Source organism: Chaetodon auriga, chromosome 6 (assembly GCF_051107435.1).
Source record: "Chaetodon auriga isolate fChaAug3 chromosome 6, fChaAug3.hap1, whole genome shotgun sequence".
NCBI classification, from domain to species: domain Eukaryota; kingdom Metazoa; phylum Chordata; class Actinopteri; order Chaetodontiformes; family Chaetodontidae; genus Chaetodon; species Chaetodon auriga.
Window position 1 is genome coordinate 684,925 of NC_135079.1, and position 16,836 is coordinate 701,760.

At 48.6% G+C, this 16,836-nt stretch overlaps 4 protein-coding genes across 10 annotated transcripts; 1 reads left to right on the forward strand and 3 right to left on the reverse strand.

The window, feature by feature from the left end:
• The first annotated feature begins 60 nt into the window (after window positions 1-60).
• Window positions 61-1,909, forward strand: lyrm5b (LYR motif containing 5b). 4 transcript variants are annotated; one of them, XM_076733975.1, is made up of 3 exons: window positions 61-446; window positions 892-957; window positions 1,461-1,909. In XM_076733975.1, exons 2-3 carry the CDS (start codon window positions 913-915, stop codon window positions 1,665-1,667), a joined length of 252 nt encoding a protein of 83 aa, XP_076590090.1. In that variant the 5' UTR covers window positions 61-446; window positions 892-912; the 3' UTR covers window positions 1,668-1,909. The 4 variants fall into 4 exon arrangements, with proteins under 4 accessions (XP_076590090.1, XP_076590091.1, XP_076590092.1 ...); XM_076733976.1 differs by having other exon boundaries at window positions 61-415; XM_076733977.1 differs by having other exon boundaries at window positions 61-384.
• LOC143322651 (uncharacterized) lies at window positions 1,895-6,669 on the reverse strand. Of its 4 annotated transcripts, none has more exons than XM_076733973.1 (11): window positions 6,331-6,669; window positions 5,953-6,174; window positions 4,988-5,045; window positions 4,434-4,887; window positions 3,883-3,974; window positions 3,728-3,799; window positions 3,485-3,560; window positions 2,768-2,859; window positions 2,550-2,668; window positions 2,313-2,412; window positions 1,895-2,129 (listed from the first exon to the last, which is right to left on the reverse strand). In XM_076733973.1, the coding sequence occupies exons 2-11, from the start codon at window positions 6,084-6,086 to the stop codon at window positions 2,064-2,066; spliced, it is 1,263 nt and encodes a 420-aa protein (XP_076590088.1). In that variant the 5' UTR covers window positions 6,087-6,174; window positions 6,331-6,669; the 3' UTR covers window positions 1,895-2,063. The 4 variants fall into 4 exon arrangements, with proteins under 4 accessions (XP_076590088.1, XP_076590086.1, XP_076590085.1 ...); XM_076733971.1 differs by having other exon boundaries at window positions 3,883-3,977; window positions 6,499-6,668; XM_076733970.1 differs by having other exon boundaries at window positions 3,883-3,977; window positions 6,331-6,668.
• A 326-nt stretch (window positions 6,670-6,995) lies between these two features.
• sycp3 (synaptonemal complex protein 3) lies at window positions 6,996-11,449 on the reverse strand. The gene is made up of 8 exons (XM_076733722.1): window positions 10,724-11,449; window positions 10,542-10,623; window positions 10,367-10,401; window positions 9,806-9,923; window positions 9,270-9,369; window positions 8,910-9,008; window positions 8,570-8,674; window positions 6,996-8,474 (listed from the first exon to the last, which is right to left on the reverse strand). Exons 1-8 carry the CDS (start codon window positions 10,848-10,850, stop codon window positions 8,421-8,423), a joined length of 720 nt encoding a protein of 239 aa, XP_076589837.1. The 5' UTR covers window positions 10,851-11,449; the 3' UTR covers window positions 6,996-8,420.
• A 313-nt stretch (window positions 11,450-11,762) lies between these two features.
• On the reverse strand, window positions 11,763-16,619 carry actr6 (actin related protein 6). The gene is made up of 11 exons (XM_076733721.1): window positions 16,364-16,619; window positions 15,903-16,020; window positions 15,760-15,828; window positions 15,500-15,623; window positions 13,985-14,120; window positions 13,848-13,904; window positions 13,618-13,716; window positions 13,350-13,428; window positions 12,889-13,060; window positions 12,440-12,578; window positions 11,763-12,338 (listed from the first exon to the last, which is right to left on the reverse strand). The coding sequence occupies exons 1-11, from the start codon at window positions 16,429-16,431 to the stop codon at window positions 12,209-12,211; spliced, it is 1,191 nt and encodes a 396-aa protein (XP_076589836.1). The 5' UTR covers window positions 16,432-16,619; the 3' UTR covers window positions 11,763-12,208.
• Window positions 16,620-16,836: the final 217 nt, after the last annotated feature.

The following is a 16,836-nucleotide window of genomic DNA, read 5'->3' on the forward strand; positions in this document are numbered from 1 at the left end:
TCGTTATTTTCTGTTTTCCAGGACGATCAGAGTGTGTGAGTGATGACGTCATGAATGCTGCGTCATGTTTCAGATCCTGCAGGTGTTGTCAGAGAGAGATTCAACGTGAAGCTGCTCTGCGCATGTGCGGAAACTCCATCGACCCGTCCGCAGTCTGTCCGGGACGATCATTATCTGCGTGTTGATCTTTGGTTGTTCTCATCGAGCTCGTTACAAAAGTTAAAATTTAAAAGCTCAGTTTGACCTTCATCATCTCAGCTGCTGGTCTGTTCGTCAGTTAACTCTAAGTTACTTTTACAGCTTTACTTTAGCGAATGTGACGTTTGCTAACTCACCAAAAGTTCACTTTGATCCGGAGAGGAAGACTTCAGGTCAACAGGACAGGTGAGAGGAAGACTTCAGGTCAACAGGACAGGTGAGAGGAAGACTTCAGGTCAACAGGACAGGTGAGAGGAAGACTTCCGTGAGTCTGACCTGCATTAACTTCACAGCTCTGCTCTCACTGAACTGAGTTCATGTTCTTTTCGACTGTTAGCAAAGTGCTAACGTTAGCTAACGCGGTCTGTTAGCAGCTGTTGGTCAGTTGAAAGCTCAGAGAGGCTTCAGGTCTCTCAAGTCCTCAGTCTGGTTTTTAGGATCCTGCAGGTTCAGTTCACGTCTCTGAAGTCCAGAGTTTGAGGTGTCCGCGGTGGAAGAAGCTGTCAGAGCAGAAACACTGTTCAAGCTAAAATCACCTTCTGGACATTTACAGACTCCTTTTCTCTGATTCAGTTTGATGCGTTCACGTGCAAACATCAGTTCAGACTTACAGGATGTGATGATGGAGCTAACTTACTTTGGAGCAGACTACCTGAGGACTGACCTCCACCTGTCGGTGTATGTGTTCTGCAGGTGTGACCGAGCCTGGGGACGATGGTGAACCCTCTGAGGCCTGACGTGGTTCGACTCTACAAAAACGTGAGTCTGTGTTTTGGATTCTGCACCAAACTTTTGCACAAGTTTGCATCTGCTTTGGAGGTTTGACCCCCCAGGGATCTTAAATCCAGAGACGGTGTGGTGACTTTAACACCAACAGTTTGATCAGGATGCAGTGTCTGTCTGTGGCGGTCTCACCTGACACTCACCTGGGAGACAGGTGTGTAAAATGAAGGCAGTGAAGCTGCACACTGACTTTGAAAAGCCTCAAACCACCTGAGAATGATTTTGTCAATAACTGATGGAATGTATGCAGAACACAGTAGAGATTTGTTGGTTTCTGGTCTGAACGTCTCTAATGAAGCAGAATGTTTCAGTGTGAAACAATAAATTAATTTGATCAAAGGTCAAAGACAGCAACCTCATTTCTCTTTAATAATAATATTGATGATAATAATAATAATACATACATACATACTGTTCGGTGAGTCAGCGGCAGTGAAGGTGAAGCTCCTCACGGTTCTCCTCCCTCTGCGACTCCACAGCTCCTCTACCTCGGACGAGAGTATCCTAAAGGAGCAGACTACTTCAGGGACCGCCTGAGAGCGGCGTTCGCCAAAAACAGAAGCGTGCAGGACCCGGAGCAGATCAGGCAGATGATCGCCCGAGGAGAGTACGTGGCCCGAGAGCTGGAGGCGCTTTACCACCTGAGGAAATACAGAGCCCTGAAGAAACGCTACTACGAGGACTGAACGCAGGAAGTGACATCGACTTAAGATCTGCGGCTCCCCGTGAAGAACAACAAACTGTATTTGTACAGCACGTTCACACAGGACAGAGAATAACATCACCAAATATTAGCAACAAAGACAAGTTTAACGTGATTACCTTGAATGCATCATGTGGGACTTGAAGCTTTGATCTGAATCCTGGAAATGATTTCTGTTCATGTTTCAGTCACAAACAACAAACACAAACGTAAGAGAAAAAAGTCTTTATTCATTTATTTCAGTGTCAAAGAGCCGCTGAGCTGTCCTTCAGCTCAGGACCGAGGAAACAATCAAAGTATAAAAAAGACGAGTCGTCCTCCAAACGCGTCTTCAGTGTAGGACTCAAATACCCGTCTGTCCCTGGAGGAGGTGCTGAGGTCAGAGGTCGTGGGGGGTGAGGGAGTCGGCCAGGTTGGCTCTGCAGATCGGACAGGTGGTGTTATCCTGTGGGGTGAAACAGACGCGATCGACACCCGTTTTCAGCCAATAATCGATCAATCAAACCAAAGCCCGTCAGTCGTTGAGTGATCGATCAGTCTGAACCTGTAGACTTCACCTCATGTTGAACTTTGAGCCTCAGATCTCTGAACCTCGTCTGAGTCTCTGGATCGGAGCAGGACGTCTTACCTTCAACCACCTGTCGATACACTGGACGTGGTAGTCATGGAAACAGGGCAACATCCTCAGCTTCTCCCCATCGGTGTAGTCACAGAAGCAGATCTGACACCTGTCAATCAATCAGCAGCAGAGAGACATTTTAAATCCTCACATCACCAACATGACGAGCAGTGAACTCTGAGGTCCTGGTCCTGGTCCTAGTCCAGGTCAAGGTCCAGGTCCTGTCAGATCAGCTGCTGGACTCACTGAGTGTTTCCCGCGCTGTTGGCAGACTGGAAGGTTTTGGTGGGGAACCTCTGGATCTCCCTCCGACTCAGCTTGTGGGACACGACGGCGCCCTGACGCTCCTCGAAGTCCAGCAGCGCCTGAAAGAGGAGGAGCAGGTGAAATCTACTTCAGCGTCTGAGCACAGGTGGAAACACAACACACAGACATCTGAAGGACCGTCTCCTCCTCTTCCTCACCTCGTAGTCATTTCCCTGAAGGTCATCTGAAAACTCAGGCAGGACGTTCCTCCTTCTGCCCCGCCCACGTCTTCTGTGCTGACCGACCAGCTCTGTCCAAACAGCAACGGCCATTCAGTGCATTTACATTGTGTTTGTGGCTGCTGCTAACACATCTGTTAATGCTAACACATCTGTCAATGCTAACACATCTGTTAATGCTAACACATCCGCTGATGCTAACACATCCGCTGATGCTAACACATCTGTTAACGCTAACACATCTGTCAATGCTAACACATCCGCTGATGCTAACACATCCGCTGATGCTAACACATCTGTTAACGCTAACACATCCGCTGATGCTAACACATCCGTTAACGCTAACACATCCGCTGATGCTAACACATCCGCTGATGCTAACACATCCGTTAACGCTAACACATCCGCTGATGCTAACACATCCGTTGATGCTAACACATCCGTTAACGCTAACACATCTGTTAATGCTAGCACATCCGCTGATGCTAACACATCCGTTAATGCTAACACATCCGCTGATGCTAACACATCCGTTAACGCTAACACATCTGTCAATGCTAACACACCCGCTGATGCTAACACGTAGTGTACGGCGTCGCCGCGACACAGAAGCGTAAACCAAGCTTTACAGGACTGTTGTGTGGAAACAGTCTGCGGTCAGATGTGGGTTTAAACGGGTCGATGTAAACCTCTCACCGTCTTCAAAGCCGACCAGAGGAGAGACGGCAGCCAGCAAGTGAGGCATCAGGCTGGGATCCATGTAAGAGAAGTACTGCAGACAACAAGACGAGACACGGCGTCAGAGCTCTGCGTGACATCACAACACTGATCCCAAAGCACTTCCTGGTTCCATCCACCCTCCTCACGCAGCCGTCAGACGGACCAAAACACTGAGGAGAAGTTTTCTTTAAAGTCGAGTGAAGTGAGCGTCTGTCTCACCCTGTGGTGGCTCTGCTGATGAAGATGATGGTGCTGCTGGCTGCTGCGTGCCTCCTCTTGGTCAAACTGGGCCTAAGTGAGCAAAGAGCATCAAGAGCGTTTCCACTCTGCACAGGTGAGTCATTTGCGTCGACCCCGCAGGTGAAGGATCTTACCTGCAGGCTTCGAGCCAGAGCCTCATCTTCCTCCATCTGCGCTGTGCGAACCGCGGCCTCCTCATCGTCGCTGATGACGATCTGCTCTGGCGCTGCTGCAGAACAAAGCAGGTGAGAGCTGTGACCGGGTCCCCTTCACCTGTCTGCACCTACAGTTCAGGTGTTTTCTTCCATTTCAGTTCGACTTTATTTGCATGACGCCAAATCACGACAAACGTTGGCTCCTGACTCACAGAGCAGGTGGAGACGCACTTTTTAATATTCACACACAACAGACCCCATGAACGAGCTCGCAGTGACAAAAACTGAACTTAGACAGAATCCTGGAACCAGCTGAGACCAGATGAGCTTCTTCTTCAGTGTTTGCTGAACAGGAAGTACAATGTTGTCCTGAGTCAGCAGTGAGCTTCCACTTTTTAAACAGTACATTTGTTTACACTGAGTCAAAGTGTCTCCATTAGCTGAATTAGCTCTTAGCACTTAGCTGTTAGCAGCTCCATTTTTCTGAACTATTCTGTGAGGTGGTCATGTGGAAATCTCGGTCTCCTCACCTGTTGAGCTGCTTGCTTGCTCGCCATTCAGCCATCTCTTCTCCTCTGCAGTCAGGAAGGACAGACTGTCAGAGGCGGGTGGCGGTGATGCCGCCGCTGCCGCCAAAGACGTTGGGCTTTGCCTCCTCCTCCAATCAAAATAAGCAGGACTTCCTTCTACAGTGGAGCCCTCCACAGCAGAAGGCACCTCGTCCACTTCCTCCTCTGATACTGGCGTGAGGTAAGCGGAGGATGAGGATGAGGAGGATGAGGATGAAGATGAACAGGATGCAGTGGACAGCGGGGCCTCCAGCCAGCCGCCCAGGGGGAAAGCCCTCAGAGACGAAGCTGGAACAAAGCCGACGCTCTGCTCTCCCATCGCCGCCGTCAGCCGCCTGCGTTTGGATTTACGAGAAAAGCCTCGTTCGCTGCCGCCAGAGGGTTCGGTTCGTCCCGGAGAGCCGCCGACAGCCACCTGAGGACAGAGGCTGCAGTCAATGTCAGGACAAACGAAGGTGACGACTGTGAGGAGACGTCGACCAAAATCTGTGAATGATGCGTTTCAGGAGACTCACGGGGCTGAAATGCTGCTCTGCGATGCGACCACGTCTCCTCCGTTTGCCGAGCTGAGGACTGAAACCAACAGAGCAGACGCACATCAACAGCCCGTTCAGACAAGCACAGAGACTCCAGGGACTCGTCTAAGGTGACCTTTGACCTTTTGATAGGAAACGTCATCACTTCATCAGTTAATCTGTGAGACATTTCATCATAATTAACGTATAAATTCCTGAATTATGTCCAGAAATGTGTTTGATGAGGTCACAGTGACCTTTGACCTCCAAAATGGAATCGGCTCATCTTTGAGCCAGACTAGAAGAAATTCCCTCTAGATGTTCATGAGAATGGGACAGAGGGACAGACGGAGGGACGAATGTCCTCATCTGATGGTGTGTTAACATGCCAAACACAGGCAGCACAATAACTGATGATGATGATGATGAATTGATGTGATGAAGAGGAGGGAGGTGAGTCTTCCTCTCGCTCATGATCGTCATCAATAACAGCTTCATCAACAAAAGTCTCAAAATCCATCAGAGCCACAGAGAAAACAGTAAACCTGTCTGTCTGTCCCAGTCTTCTGTCTGTCTCACTCTGTTAGTCTCTCTGTCTGTCCCAGTCTGTCTCTCTGTCTCACTCTGTCTCTCTGTCCCAGTCTGTCTCACTCTGTCTGTCTGTCCCAGTCTGTCTGTCTGTCTCACTCTGTCTCTCTGTCCCAGTCTGTCTCACTCTGTCTGTCTGTCCCAGTCTGTCTCTCTGTCCCAGTCTGTCTCACTCTGTCTGTCTGTCCCAGTCTGTCTGTCTGCCAGGCATCTAAACCACCTTCATATGAACATCATTCAGACTCCATACTCTTTGAGAAGACAGCAGAGTTCAGTTGATGTGATGTCATACTCTCATTAATAAGTTTCATCCCCACAGATAAACACAGATGTGTCTCTAAACTAAACACCTGTGGCTGAGTTGGCTCCATGTTTACCTGGGAGTCTCCGGGACGATGATGGACAGATCACTGTAGAAGACGTCGGCCGGGTCGAGGAGGCATCCTCGGTTCAGACCTCCAGGACTGTCCGACTCAGCCGAACGGGGACTGCCTGTGAACGGCTCGTCCATGGCGTCCTTCAGCGCCGTCACGCTCCTGGTTCAAAGACTGTGATCACCTCGGATCCGGACTCATGTCATAAAGACGCTGCGAACAATCCTGAGGAAGAACCAGAGAAGCTTTGGCTGAGTCAAAGCAAACTGAAAGCATTCACCACTGAACTGGCCGCAAGACAGATCGAACCAAGAAAGCGAGGAGGAGCTAAAAGAGACGACGAAACAAAAAGTTCATGAAACCTTTTTTGTTCAAACTCACTGAAGGAAACGAGCCAAAACAAACTCCGCAGCGTCTGTTAGCAGTTAGCTTCGATGGACGGAATTAGCTTCTGATAGACGCACGCGACCGGAAACAGACGAAATAATCAAGTAAACTTTCTGTTTCCAATAATGACAAAAGTATGAAGGTGAAATCTTTAAACTTCACCGTTTGAACGAAGAGCTTCTCCACCGGTTTGGTAACGGACGACCTGCTGTGGAGCTGCGGCGGGAGGAGCCACGACCGGAAGTGCACGTCCAAACCAGAGCGGGGATTTCCGGTGTCACACCGAAATGTCCCGAAAATTCCTGTTTACGTTTATTGAGTTTCAGTTTTATTTTCAATGAGAAAATTCACAAAAGACGGAAACTGAAGTGAAAGTGGGCAGAAATGTGAAGTGAGTGAGTTTAAGGACACAAAACGTCCTCTTCTAACCTGAAGCTGCAGCGAGGACACTCAATCTGAAATAACATGTCAGAAACAATTCATCCATTCATGAACTGACAGAAAATGAATTCAAACATTAAAGAGATTATTCTGTGGATCAAACTCCTGTTTGACATCTCTGAATATCTCTGAGACATCTGGACAGTAAAATCTGTCCCACTCAACATGATTCAGATCATATTTCCCTCTGGACAGACACACTACCTCAAGTTTGTGATCATTTGGTTCAACATGTTTATTTATAGACATGAACATGAAAGAACAATAACCAAGAGCTCAAAACTAGATGTGAACATGAGACTCTAGAAAACAAAAGTCTGATCTAAAGAGACAGAAATGAAAATCCTGCAGTCGGCACACGAAGGACCACCAGCTCAAGGACGTCGAGGCTCGTCCAGACAGTGAATCCGCCTCGACTAAAGCCTTTATATCAACATATATGTAATACCTTGATACTGTGTTGGGTTTTGTCTGTAAACAGACGGTCACATGGTGTCGTCCCTCAAAGCTTCTCTGGACTCGACTCTAAAAACCTTTTAAATACTGACCAGAAGTTCTCTGTCGTGTACATGTACACATGTTATTTTTTATATTTACAGACTGAAACTGTGACCTGAGCTCTGATTTGGTCGTGAGCAGACATCCTGTCCTCGTAGGACAGCGGGACAGCATCAATATGACACATAAAACAAACATGAGGACAGACAAAGAGGGAGAAACACAGGAATGAGTAAAATCTCTACAACCTGAAACAAAGCACAAACTAAGAGCATCCAGTGATCAGCGGTCAGCGTGGGTTCAGTGAGGAGCTGCTTTAGGCCCATAATCTTTTCACTTCACCACTTCTCCTCTATTCACAATCTATTACCTGTTTGAATGGGAACCAATCAGAGGTCAGGGATCAGTCTGCAGGTCGCTGCCCAGCATGGCCGAGGGCTCCACCTGCAGACCCCCGTCTGTCAGCCAGTGGGAGAGTGAAGCCCCCCAGCAGGAGTCTGCAGGGAGGCCTTTCTCTTAGCATTTAGCAGACTGGATGTTTCACAACCATCCCATAATCAATGATCAGTGAGGTGGTTGTTTGTTCAAACAGTTTCTTATCATTTCTTCATAAGGACACATCCTGTTTCCTCCATGTTTAATTATGACAAATGAATTGTTTCCCAGCTCCATCAGAGCTCGTCTGCTCGCTTCACGTTTCTGAACCTGAACACTCTGACCAGAACTGGACCATAAAATGAGACAGTCAATAACAACAAGCGTTTATTCCTCACTGTCTCACAGAGTCCACGTCATGTCCCAGGTTAACACTCTGCACTCTGAACTGCTGATCATCAGCGCTGTGTGCCGTGACGTACAGATAAATTCATATGAATATCTGTGACAGAGATGACGTCTGTTTCTAAAATAACTCTGAAACTCTTTGACAAGCTGTCAAATCTTTTCATAACACAAGAACAAACACACTCTGTCCCTCTAGAAGACAGACATGAGACAACCCATCACACTCAGCTGCTCTGACGTCAGCTCAAAGAGGAGAAACACAGTTCATCTTCACATCAAACAAGAAACAAACTTTTACTGCGACGACCCAGAGAACAGTCGCAGTCAGCAGGAGCTCGCCGCACCGCCATGGTCACAGCGGTCTAGAACAGCATGGACTGCAGCGACTTGCGGACTGTGGCCATCTCCTGCTGTTGCTGTGGACACAAACATGACCAACACGAATGTGTGAGCCTCACATTAATGTGTCCACACCAGCTGACAGCGAAGCTGAACCGGACTCTGGACTCACCGTGTCCATGAGGATCTTCTTCTGCAGGGACGCCATCTCCTTCCTCAGCTCTTGTTGCGCCCCCTGCAGGAAAGTGTCGTGGCTCTTCTCCATGTCCTCCATATTCTGGAGGAAAACACAGAAAGTTTGACTTCTTCATGTCAGAATCATGTGAGTCAGAGCCAATCACGTGTCTCCTCTCCTTCCTGCAGATACCTGCACTACCCTAACTTAAAAAAGACATGCCTGTGACACGAAGCTCATAAGACGTTTTCAGCCATTCTTATATTAAAAATTTACATCTCCATTTCTTCCTGCAGGCGTCAGCAGCACAAAAGGAGGAAGAACGTAACATCATCACCTTCACAAACTGCTCGTACAGCTCTCTGACCGTCTTCAGCTTCTGGCTCTGCACCACTCTGGCCTGCTGCAAGATCTTCAGCTGCTGTCTGAACAGATTCTACAGAGTAAAGAGACAACAGAGACTGTTTCTGTGAGGAGACGACGTCCATGTGCTCATTCAGGTTCGAGCTGTCAGTGAACCTGTTTGCTGAGCAGCTTTTCACTGTGCTCTAACTGATCAAAACATCCTCTGCATTACTGGGCCTCATTTGTTATTTGATGTTTTTACAAAATAAGATCTGACAAAAGCAGCACTAAAGGTCAAAGGGCGTCAAATCTGAGCCTCTGTCTAAGCAATCAAGCAAAGAGGTGAACAAACATTGAACTTCTCCTCCTGCTCCTCAGCTCGCTGGGCTTCAGCCTCCCACTGCTGCAGCGCAGAGGACACCTGCTGGGAGTACTGCTGAGTCATCTTCTGCCTGCAAACACACACACACACACACACACACTTCAAACTAGGAGAAAGCAGCAAGTGTAGGTTATATTTTGAAATTATCTAAGTGAAAAATCCCATCAGGCCTTCTTGCAAAGTCACTCCCCCAAAACACCTGAACACTCACTGCCTGACTCCTGCTGGAGGACGCATCCACAAGGGAGGCATCAGATATTAATCTTTCAGCCTGAATCAGCCACCCCACCTGCAGCGAATGCTCTGTTGTGGGTGTGTGGTGTGTTAGCTGCTGGTCCAGAGTCCTGGAGCGCAGAGCATCTCTCTCATCACTAACTGTATCCTACTACCTCATGAATCGTGCACATGTTAGAAAACACCTAACAGTTCCTACAGACACCAACACGTTCATCAAGCGTTCTCAGGTTTGTGGCTTTTCTGAAGTCACAGGACGGGGAACGTCAAACCTCTGGGTGTGATAGTTGTTCCAGAGCTGCTCCAGTTTGTGTTGGCTTCCCTTCATGTAGTTCTTCGTCAGACACTCCAGACGTTTCTTCTTCGCCTGCATCACCTTGCTGATGTCAGCTGGAGGCAAATAAGACAACGCTGAATATGTTTCAGTCGTGCTAAGAATAGAGCTGGATACAGTCACAGTTTTTTAATACAATATGTGAGTTTTGACACTGATATCAACGTGTGCACAGTGTTTTCTAATTCAACATGTTTGTGCCAACCCGCTCACACATACAGTACTGCAGTACTACTGCAGTTCACGTGTCCGCAACACAAACAGCCCAACAAAGACTGCACACAGTATCAAATCACCAGTACTCTGGTTAAAATCAGCCAATGTCTGATCAAAGAGGAAGTAAACCAGACTGAACCGCACCAAACTGACATGATGTCATTTCTTTTTCAAGTCAATGCTATGAAGCTTTTACATCAGTCATCAAAACGTGAGGTCGTACAGTCAGACCTAATGTTAGAATCAAAAACAAACAGACACACACCTGCACAAAGCTGCTTACCTCCAAATTTCTCCAACATGGACTGCACCTCATTTCTGAAAGTGTGGACAAAGAGACATTACTGTCGTAAACACATGAATTTAGCCACCACCGACGTTAGCCTACTGCACAGCGTTAGCGCACGCTCAGCTTAGCTACACGAAGCTGTAATAACACTTTAACGATGTGAAATTACCCCACAGCACACGTTGCCCCCTCCTCCTCAAAGTCTGCTGCAGGTCTCTTCTTGGCCAGCTTCTCCACTGCGGCAGCTTCATCTTGTGACAAGTCATCAAATTTCGAGTTTATGGCCTTTTATATTTAAGAGCTCCACACAGGTGACAGATGCTAACACCTGCTAACGCTAGCTACACTTACCTTCTCTAACGTCGTCCTCTGATCCGCTCAGCCCTTTCTTTTCATCCTCTTCAGTGAAGTCAAATACTTTTTTATCTGTTTTGTCTTCGGGGAGTTTCTTCTTCATCTGTCTTCTTGCTGTTGCCATTCTTCTAACGTGGCCTGTCGGTATCAAACCCTACCTAATCTTCAGCTTTTCAACTGATCCTGCTAACGGCGGCTAAAGAACCGGCTATGCTAACCGCTAATATTAGCTTTTCGTTTGCTGCTAATGGATCAAACCAGTTTTTGATAAAAATGTATTAACAGCCGGACAAGTCAATTTCAGTTAATTCTTGAAGTCAAGCGGAGCTCTATTAAAGTTTGTAGCTTCAGTTCTTCTGTCTGAGTGAAGCTAGACGCAACTGGTCCCAACACAAACTGAGGAAGCTAACCCAGCAACTTCGGCTCTATTCCCGCCACAACCAGACCGAGGCTACGGCTTAAAGGACCACGGCGGCGTTTGTCTCTGTGGCAGCTCCTTCACTTCAGTAACAGCACTAATACCATATTTTAAGAGTACTCCATTACAAGTAAAAGTCCTGCATTGAAAATGTTACTTAAGGTAACTTACAGTTAGAGTATGTAAATATAATCAGTAAAATGTACTTCAAGTATTCAAAGTAAAAGTACTCAGTGCAGTAAAATGTCCCAGATGGCGGTGATGACGATGACTGGACGGCTGAGGTAGAGCTCATTTTAACTGTTTTAAAGGACTGAAACTAATGATTCTTTTCTTCCTGGATCAATCTGCTGATCATTTGATCAATCGATCGTTTGGTCTGGAAACACCGTGAAAATAGTGAGAAATGTGGTCACCTTCACCATGTTTGTTTTGTCCAGTCAACAGTCCAAAGCTCCACAGTGTTCCAAACAGGTTGAAATGACTGGACGCTGTTTAAAGTGTCCTTTGCTGTCTTACGGTAAACACACCTGCTTTAACTGAACGGTTTAGGACAAAATGATTAAAACACACGACATCTGCCTCCTCGCTCCTCATTTTCTGACAAAAATATACTTTCAAAAAATATTTAATGGTGAAATGGGAGAGAGAACCAGGTGGAGATACCTGAGGAGGACTGGACCAGGACAGACTTCTGACATGTTACCCACGTCGACCAGTGACAGTGGACCAAAGAAAAAATAAAATTCAAATAAAGAGAGACACCAGAGTCGACTCTTATTTGACGTTTGGAATATTTTTAACACTCATGAACTTCCTGTGACTCGTTTCAGAAGTTATGGGCTACAGTAAAGGAAATGCTTCAGGCCACATCGCCTGCTGCCTCCTCACCTGTGCACAGCGCAGACAACCAATCAGCACATACACACCTGTAGAACAACATGACACTGACCTGAAACACAACCGCTGCAGAAAAAAAGCATTTCAGTCCTCATTTTGCTTCCTGTTTATCCTGTAAGTGATCCAGGTTCACAATGAATCGTCACTTCAGAGCTTCAGTTCAGTCAAATATCGAACTTTTCTTCACAAATACAGTGTCCATTCTCTTCGTAGTCCTCTCGTGTCACCACGATCTCGTCGTAGTCCGGGCTGTGGGACAGCAGCTTCCCTCCTTCCCACGAATAACAGATCGGACTGCAGGACGAGACAGGAGACACCATTAAAGAGACACTGTCTGGGCGGCTCAGCTTCGCGTCCACGCTGTGACGATGGACTGACGGTGACAATGAACTCACTTTGCGGGCAGCAGGACAGACACGGGCAGGTGAGCGGGGACGAGCGCTCGCAGCTCGGCCTCCAGGCGTTCCCTGAAGCCTGGAAACAGAGTGTTTCCCCCCGTCAGGACGATGTTCTGGTAGAAGTGAGGCTGCATGTCTGATGGCAGAAAACACTGTTAGCGGCGTCTCACACACACATACATGTGTGTGTGATGTTCACTGTCATTCATTAGTGGACATATAAAGTGAATGTGAGTTCACTTTACGGTCTGCTGCGATGTGATCAGGCGTGTCTCTTCAAACACAACACGGAGTCAGTTCAATAAAATACATTTTCCTTGACAAAAGGCTCAAATTTGAGACGTTTTGTTTGTCACATGTAAAACTGGATGTGACACACAGAGACTGAGGCTGCAGACTCTGAAGACACGAGGATCCGGCTGTTATATGCATGAGGTGCGTCTGACCTTCCGGCAGAGACCGGATGGAGTCCACGATGGCCTCTGGGACGCCCATCTCCTGGATGCCGATGTCCGCCGGGTGGAAGAGCATCTCAGGGACGGCAAAGCGCTCGTTGGCCAACCTCAAGATCTGCTCTCCCGTCTTGTACTTTCCACTGAAGACCATCTCCTCCCGAGGCTGGAGGACAGAGAGACGCATGAGGATGGACAACGAGGATGGCAGACGTGTTAACTAACAGAGTGTCATGACTTTGAATCTAAATCGACTGAAATGAGCTTTTAATTTCAGTCTTCACCTCCACAAATAAAGTATTTACATCTGACTGTTTGACCTCAGTGAGACATGTTCCTAAAAAAAAAGATCATCTTGATAAGAAGAAGCTGAACATGTGAATCTGTCGGGACATGAAACCAGAGATCTGTCCATCGTCCAAATCACGACCAGACTTGAAGACAGACATTCTCACCTTGCAGAAGCCTTTTTTGATGGAGCTGAAATCTGGAAGAACGTAATCCTTCATCACTGAGTTTTCCTCCCCCTTCAACCTGACGAGAGACCCACAGGACAACTCTTATTCATCTCACCAGGGAGACGGAGTCCATCACATGCTGTGTGTTCAGGTCCATCAGGTGAGCGTCACACCTGCGAGCAGCACATTAACCTGCTCCGCTTCAACACAAACACACGGTTCAGTCTTCCCGTTAAATGTGTCTCAGCTGTCTGCTGTGTCTTACTGTGCGATCTCCATGTCCTTGTAAAACTGCTGGGAGACGTAACAGACGTCTTCTTTCACCTGGTTGATCACATGGGTTTCATCCATGACGTGTAATTGGCTGGAAGGACAAGAGCAAAGATTTTTATTTGATATCTGTGAAAACATCTGTCCTCTGTCCAATCGCTTACGGTGGAGACAGACACACAGACAGAGACACAAGTCAGCAGGAAGCGAGGGAGGCGACCGTACCGATAGGAGATGATCTCCTTCAGGTGATTGGTCAGCAGCTTCCCTCCGACGTTGATCCTGGAAGTCAGAACAAAGCAGCAGCGTTTGTGGTTGTTGTTACTGTTCGTACGGCTGCAGGTGAGTGACGGCGCTCTGACCTGCGGACGCCCTCCTTCATCTTCCTGCTGCGGCAGTACGGGGCGACGTGGGTGAAGGAGAAGCCGCTGTCCACCACCAGACAGCACAGCTCCGACGGCTTAGAGTGGAAGAAGTGATGAGCGCTGAGAGAGCCGGCTGGAGGACACAGAGGACAGAGTCAACAGAGCGTAAACACAGAGGGAGGAGGACAGAGAGGGGGACAGAGGCAGAGAGGAGGACAGAGGTAGAGAGGAGGACAGAGGCAGAGAGGAGGACAGAGAGGGGGACAGAGGTAGAGAGGAGGACAGAGGCAGAGAGGAGGACAGAGAAGGGGACAGAGGCAGAGAGGAGGACAGAGGCAGAGAGGAGGACAGAGAGGAGGACAGAGGCAGAGAGGAGGACAGAGGTAGAGAGGAGGACAGAGGCAGAGAGGAGGACAGAGAGGGGGACAGAGGCAGAGAGGAGGACAGAGGTAGAGAGGAGGACAGAGGCAGAGAGGAGGACAGAGAGGGGGACAGAGGTAGAGAGGAGGACAGAGGCAGAGAGGAGGACAGAGAGGGGGACAGAGGCAGAGAGGAGGACAGAGGCAGAGAGGAGGACAGAGAGGAGGACAGAGGCAGAGAGGAGGACAGAGAGGGGGACAGAGGTAGAGAGGAGGACAGAGAGGAGGACAGAGGCAGAGAGGAGGACAGAGAGGGGGACAGAGGTAGAGAGGAGGACAGAGGCAGAGAGGAGGACAGAGAGGGGGACAGAGGCAGAGAGGAGGGCAGACAGGGGGACAGAGGCAGAGAGGAGGACAGAGAGGAGGACAGAGAGAGGGACAGAGGCAGAGAGGAGGACAGAGGAAGAGAGGAGGACAGAGGAAGAGAGGAGGACAGGGAGAGGGACAAAGGCAGAGAGGAGGACAGAGGAAGAGAGGAGGACAGAGAGGGGGACAGAGGTAGAGAGGAGGACAGAGGCAGAGAGGAGGACAGAGAGGGGGACAGAGGTAGAGAGGAGGACAGAGGCAGAGAGGAGGACAGATAGGGGGACAGAGGTAGAGAGGAGGACAGAGGCAGAGAGGAGGACAGAGAGGGGGACAGAGGTAGAGAGGAGGACAGAGGCAGAGAGGAGGACAGAGAGGAGGACAGAGAGGGGAACAGAGGTAGAGAGGAGGACAGAGGCAGAGAGGAGGACAGAGAGGGGGACAGAGGTAGAGAGGAGAACAGAGGCAGAGAGGAGGACAGAGAGGAGGACAGAGAGGGGAACAGAGGTAGAGAGGAGGACAGAGGTAGAGAGGAGGACAGAGGCAGAGAGGAGGACAGAGAGGAGGACAGAGGCAGAGAGGAGGACAGAGAGGGGAACAGAGGTAGAGAGGAGGACAGAGGTAGAGAGGGGACACACACACACACACACACCACACACACACCTGTGTCCTGTAAACTGGAGGAGGTGAGGGAGATTTCAGCTCAACATGCTGACCTGAGATCAGTTTCTGAGCGGTTCTGTGTTGTGTGTTGAGCCTGAGCAGGAAGTGATGTCACAGTCTGACTCACCGTTTATTCTGAGCGCTGACTGGAACTGGTACTCCTCAAACAGGATCTCGTTCATCGACTCCTGGATGGAGGAGAAGTTGAAGTACGGCTCGGTGATGATGATGCTGGTGTCTGCAAACTCCACCTGGACCCAGAACACGGAGGAGGAGGAGGAGGAGGAGGAGACATCAGATTACAAAGGGGCTCAAACGTTTTCCACGTTTCCAAACATGGGTTGAAAAATGAGTTGATGAAGGTGGAACATGAAGCCGACGGTGAACCTTAAACATCTCCTTTCCAAACAGATGGTCCCACACTTTCCTCTGGACGTCCCAGTTCACCAGGTAACCCTGAGGAGGACGAGCAGAGGGAGCACATGAGCAGGAGTGCAAAGGAGGCGGTATTAGAGGAGGCGGTCGCTCACCTTCTGGAAGGGGAGGATGTAGAAGAGGCCGGACGGATCCTTGATCTCCTCCAGCTGATTGGCTGTGAAGGTCTTTAATCTGGACGTTTTGGAGCGAAACTGGCAGTTTGGGATGACGCTGAGGGACAAAGAGAAAAAGACTTTTGTCTTCTACTGTCTTCACAACAGAGACAACCTAAAAGACACGTCCTAAACTGTGCTGTAAGTCCTGAACACGGAGCTGGATCCAGCCTGCTGGCAGCGTCTCTTCTGCTGCTGTCGGGGTTATGGTGGACGTCGGGTCTCCTGAAGCTTCATGTTTGGTCTTCAGTGATGTTCAGCGTCACAGGTTTGTTCACGAAACACCAAACCGACATTTTTTGAATGTTTAGTAACGTCATACAGGTGACTCGTTTGAACCACATTAGCTTCACCGACCGTTTCTGATTATTAGCGGTAACGTTGCTCACGTGACTCCTTACCTGACGTTCTCCAGACTGTAGCCTATTTTCGCCGTATAGGCTCCGTTATCCAGAACTAACGTCGCCATTTTAGAGTCTGTGATCACCACATAAAAGAAACCGTCCAGTTTATTCCACAGTCGATGAAACAGAACTCATTTCTTCACTTCACTTAACATATTTGTCCCGCCGCCAATCAGCTTCCGCTTGCCTGTTTCCGGCAGACTTGACGCTCGGAGGCAGCCAATCAGTGCGTCTTCTCCTGTTCTTTATGTTCATTGGTGGTTGGTATGGCCAATCAGACTCGAGGTTTGGGGTCCTTCCAGTAAAACGTTCGGGCGGAAACGGGAGTTCGGTATTATGTTCTGAGCCCACCCTGAAACTCTCCGTGTCACATTTCTGACATTCAGACTGAATAATTCAAACTTTTATTTCTCAGTCGAAGAGTCGTCAGCAGGTTCGTGGCCTTTATCTTTAAAGTGCAAACCATTTTA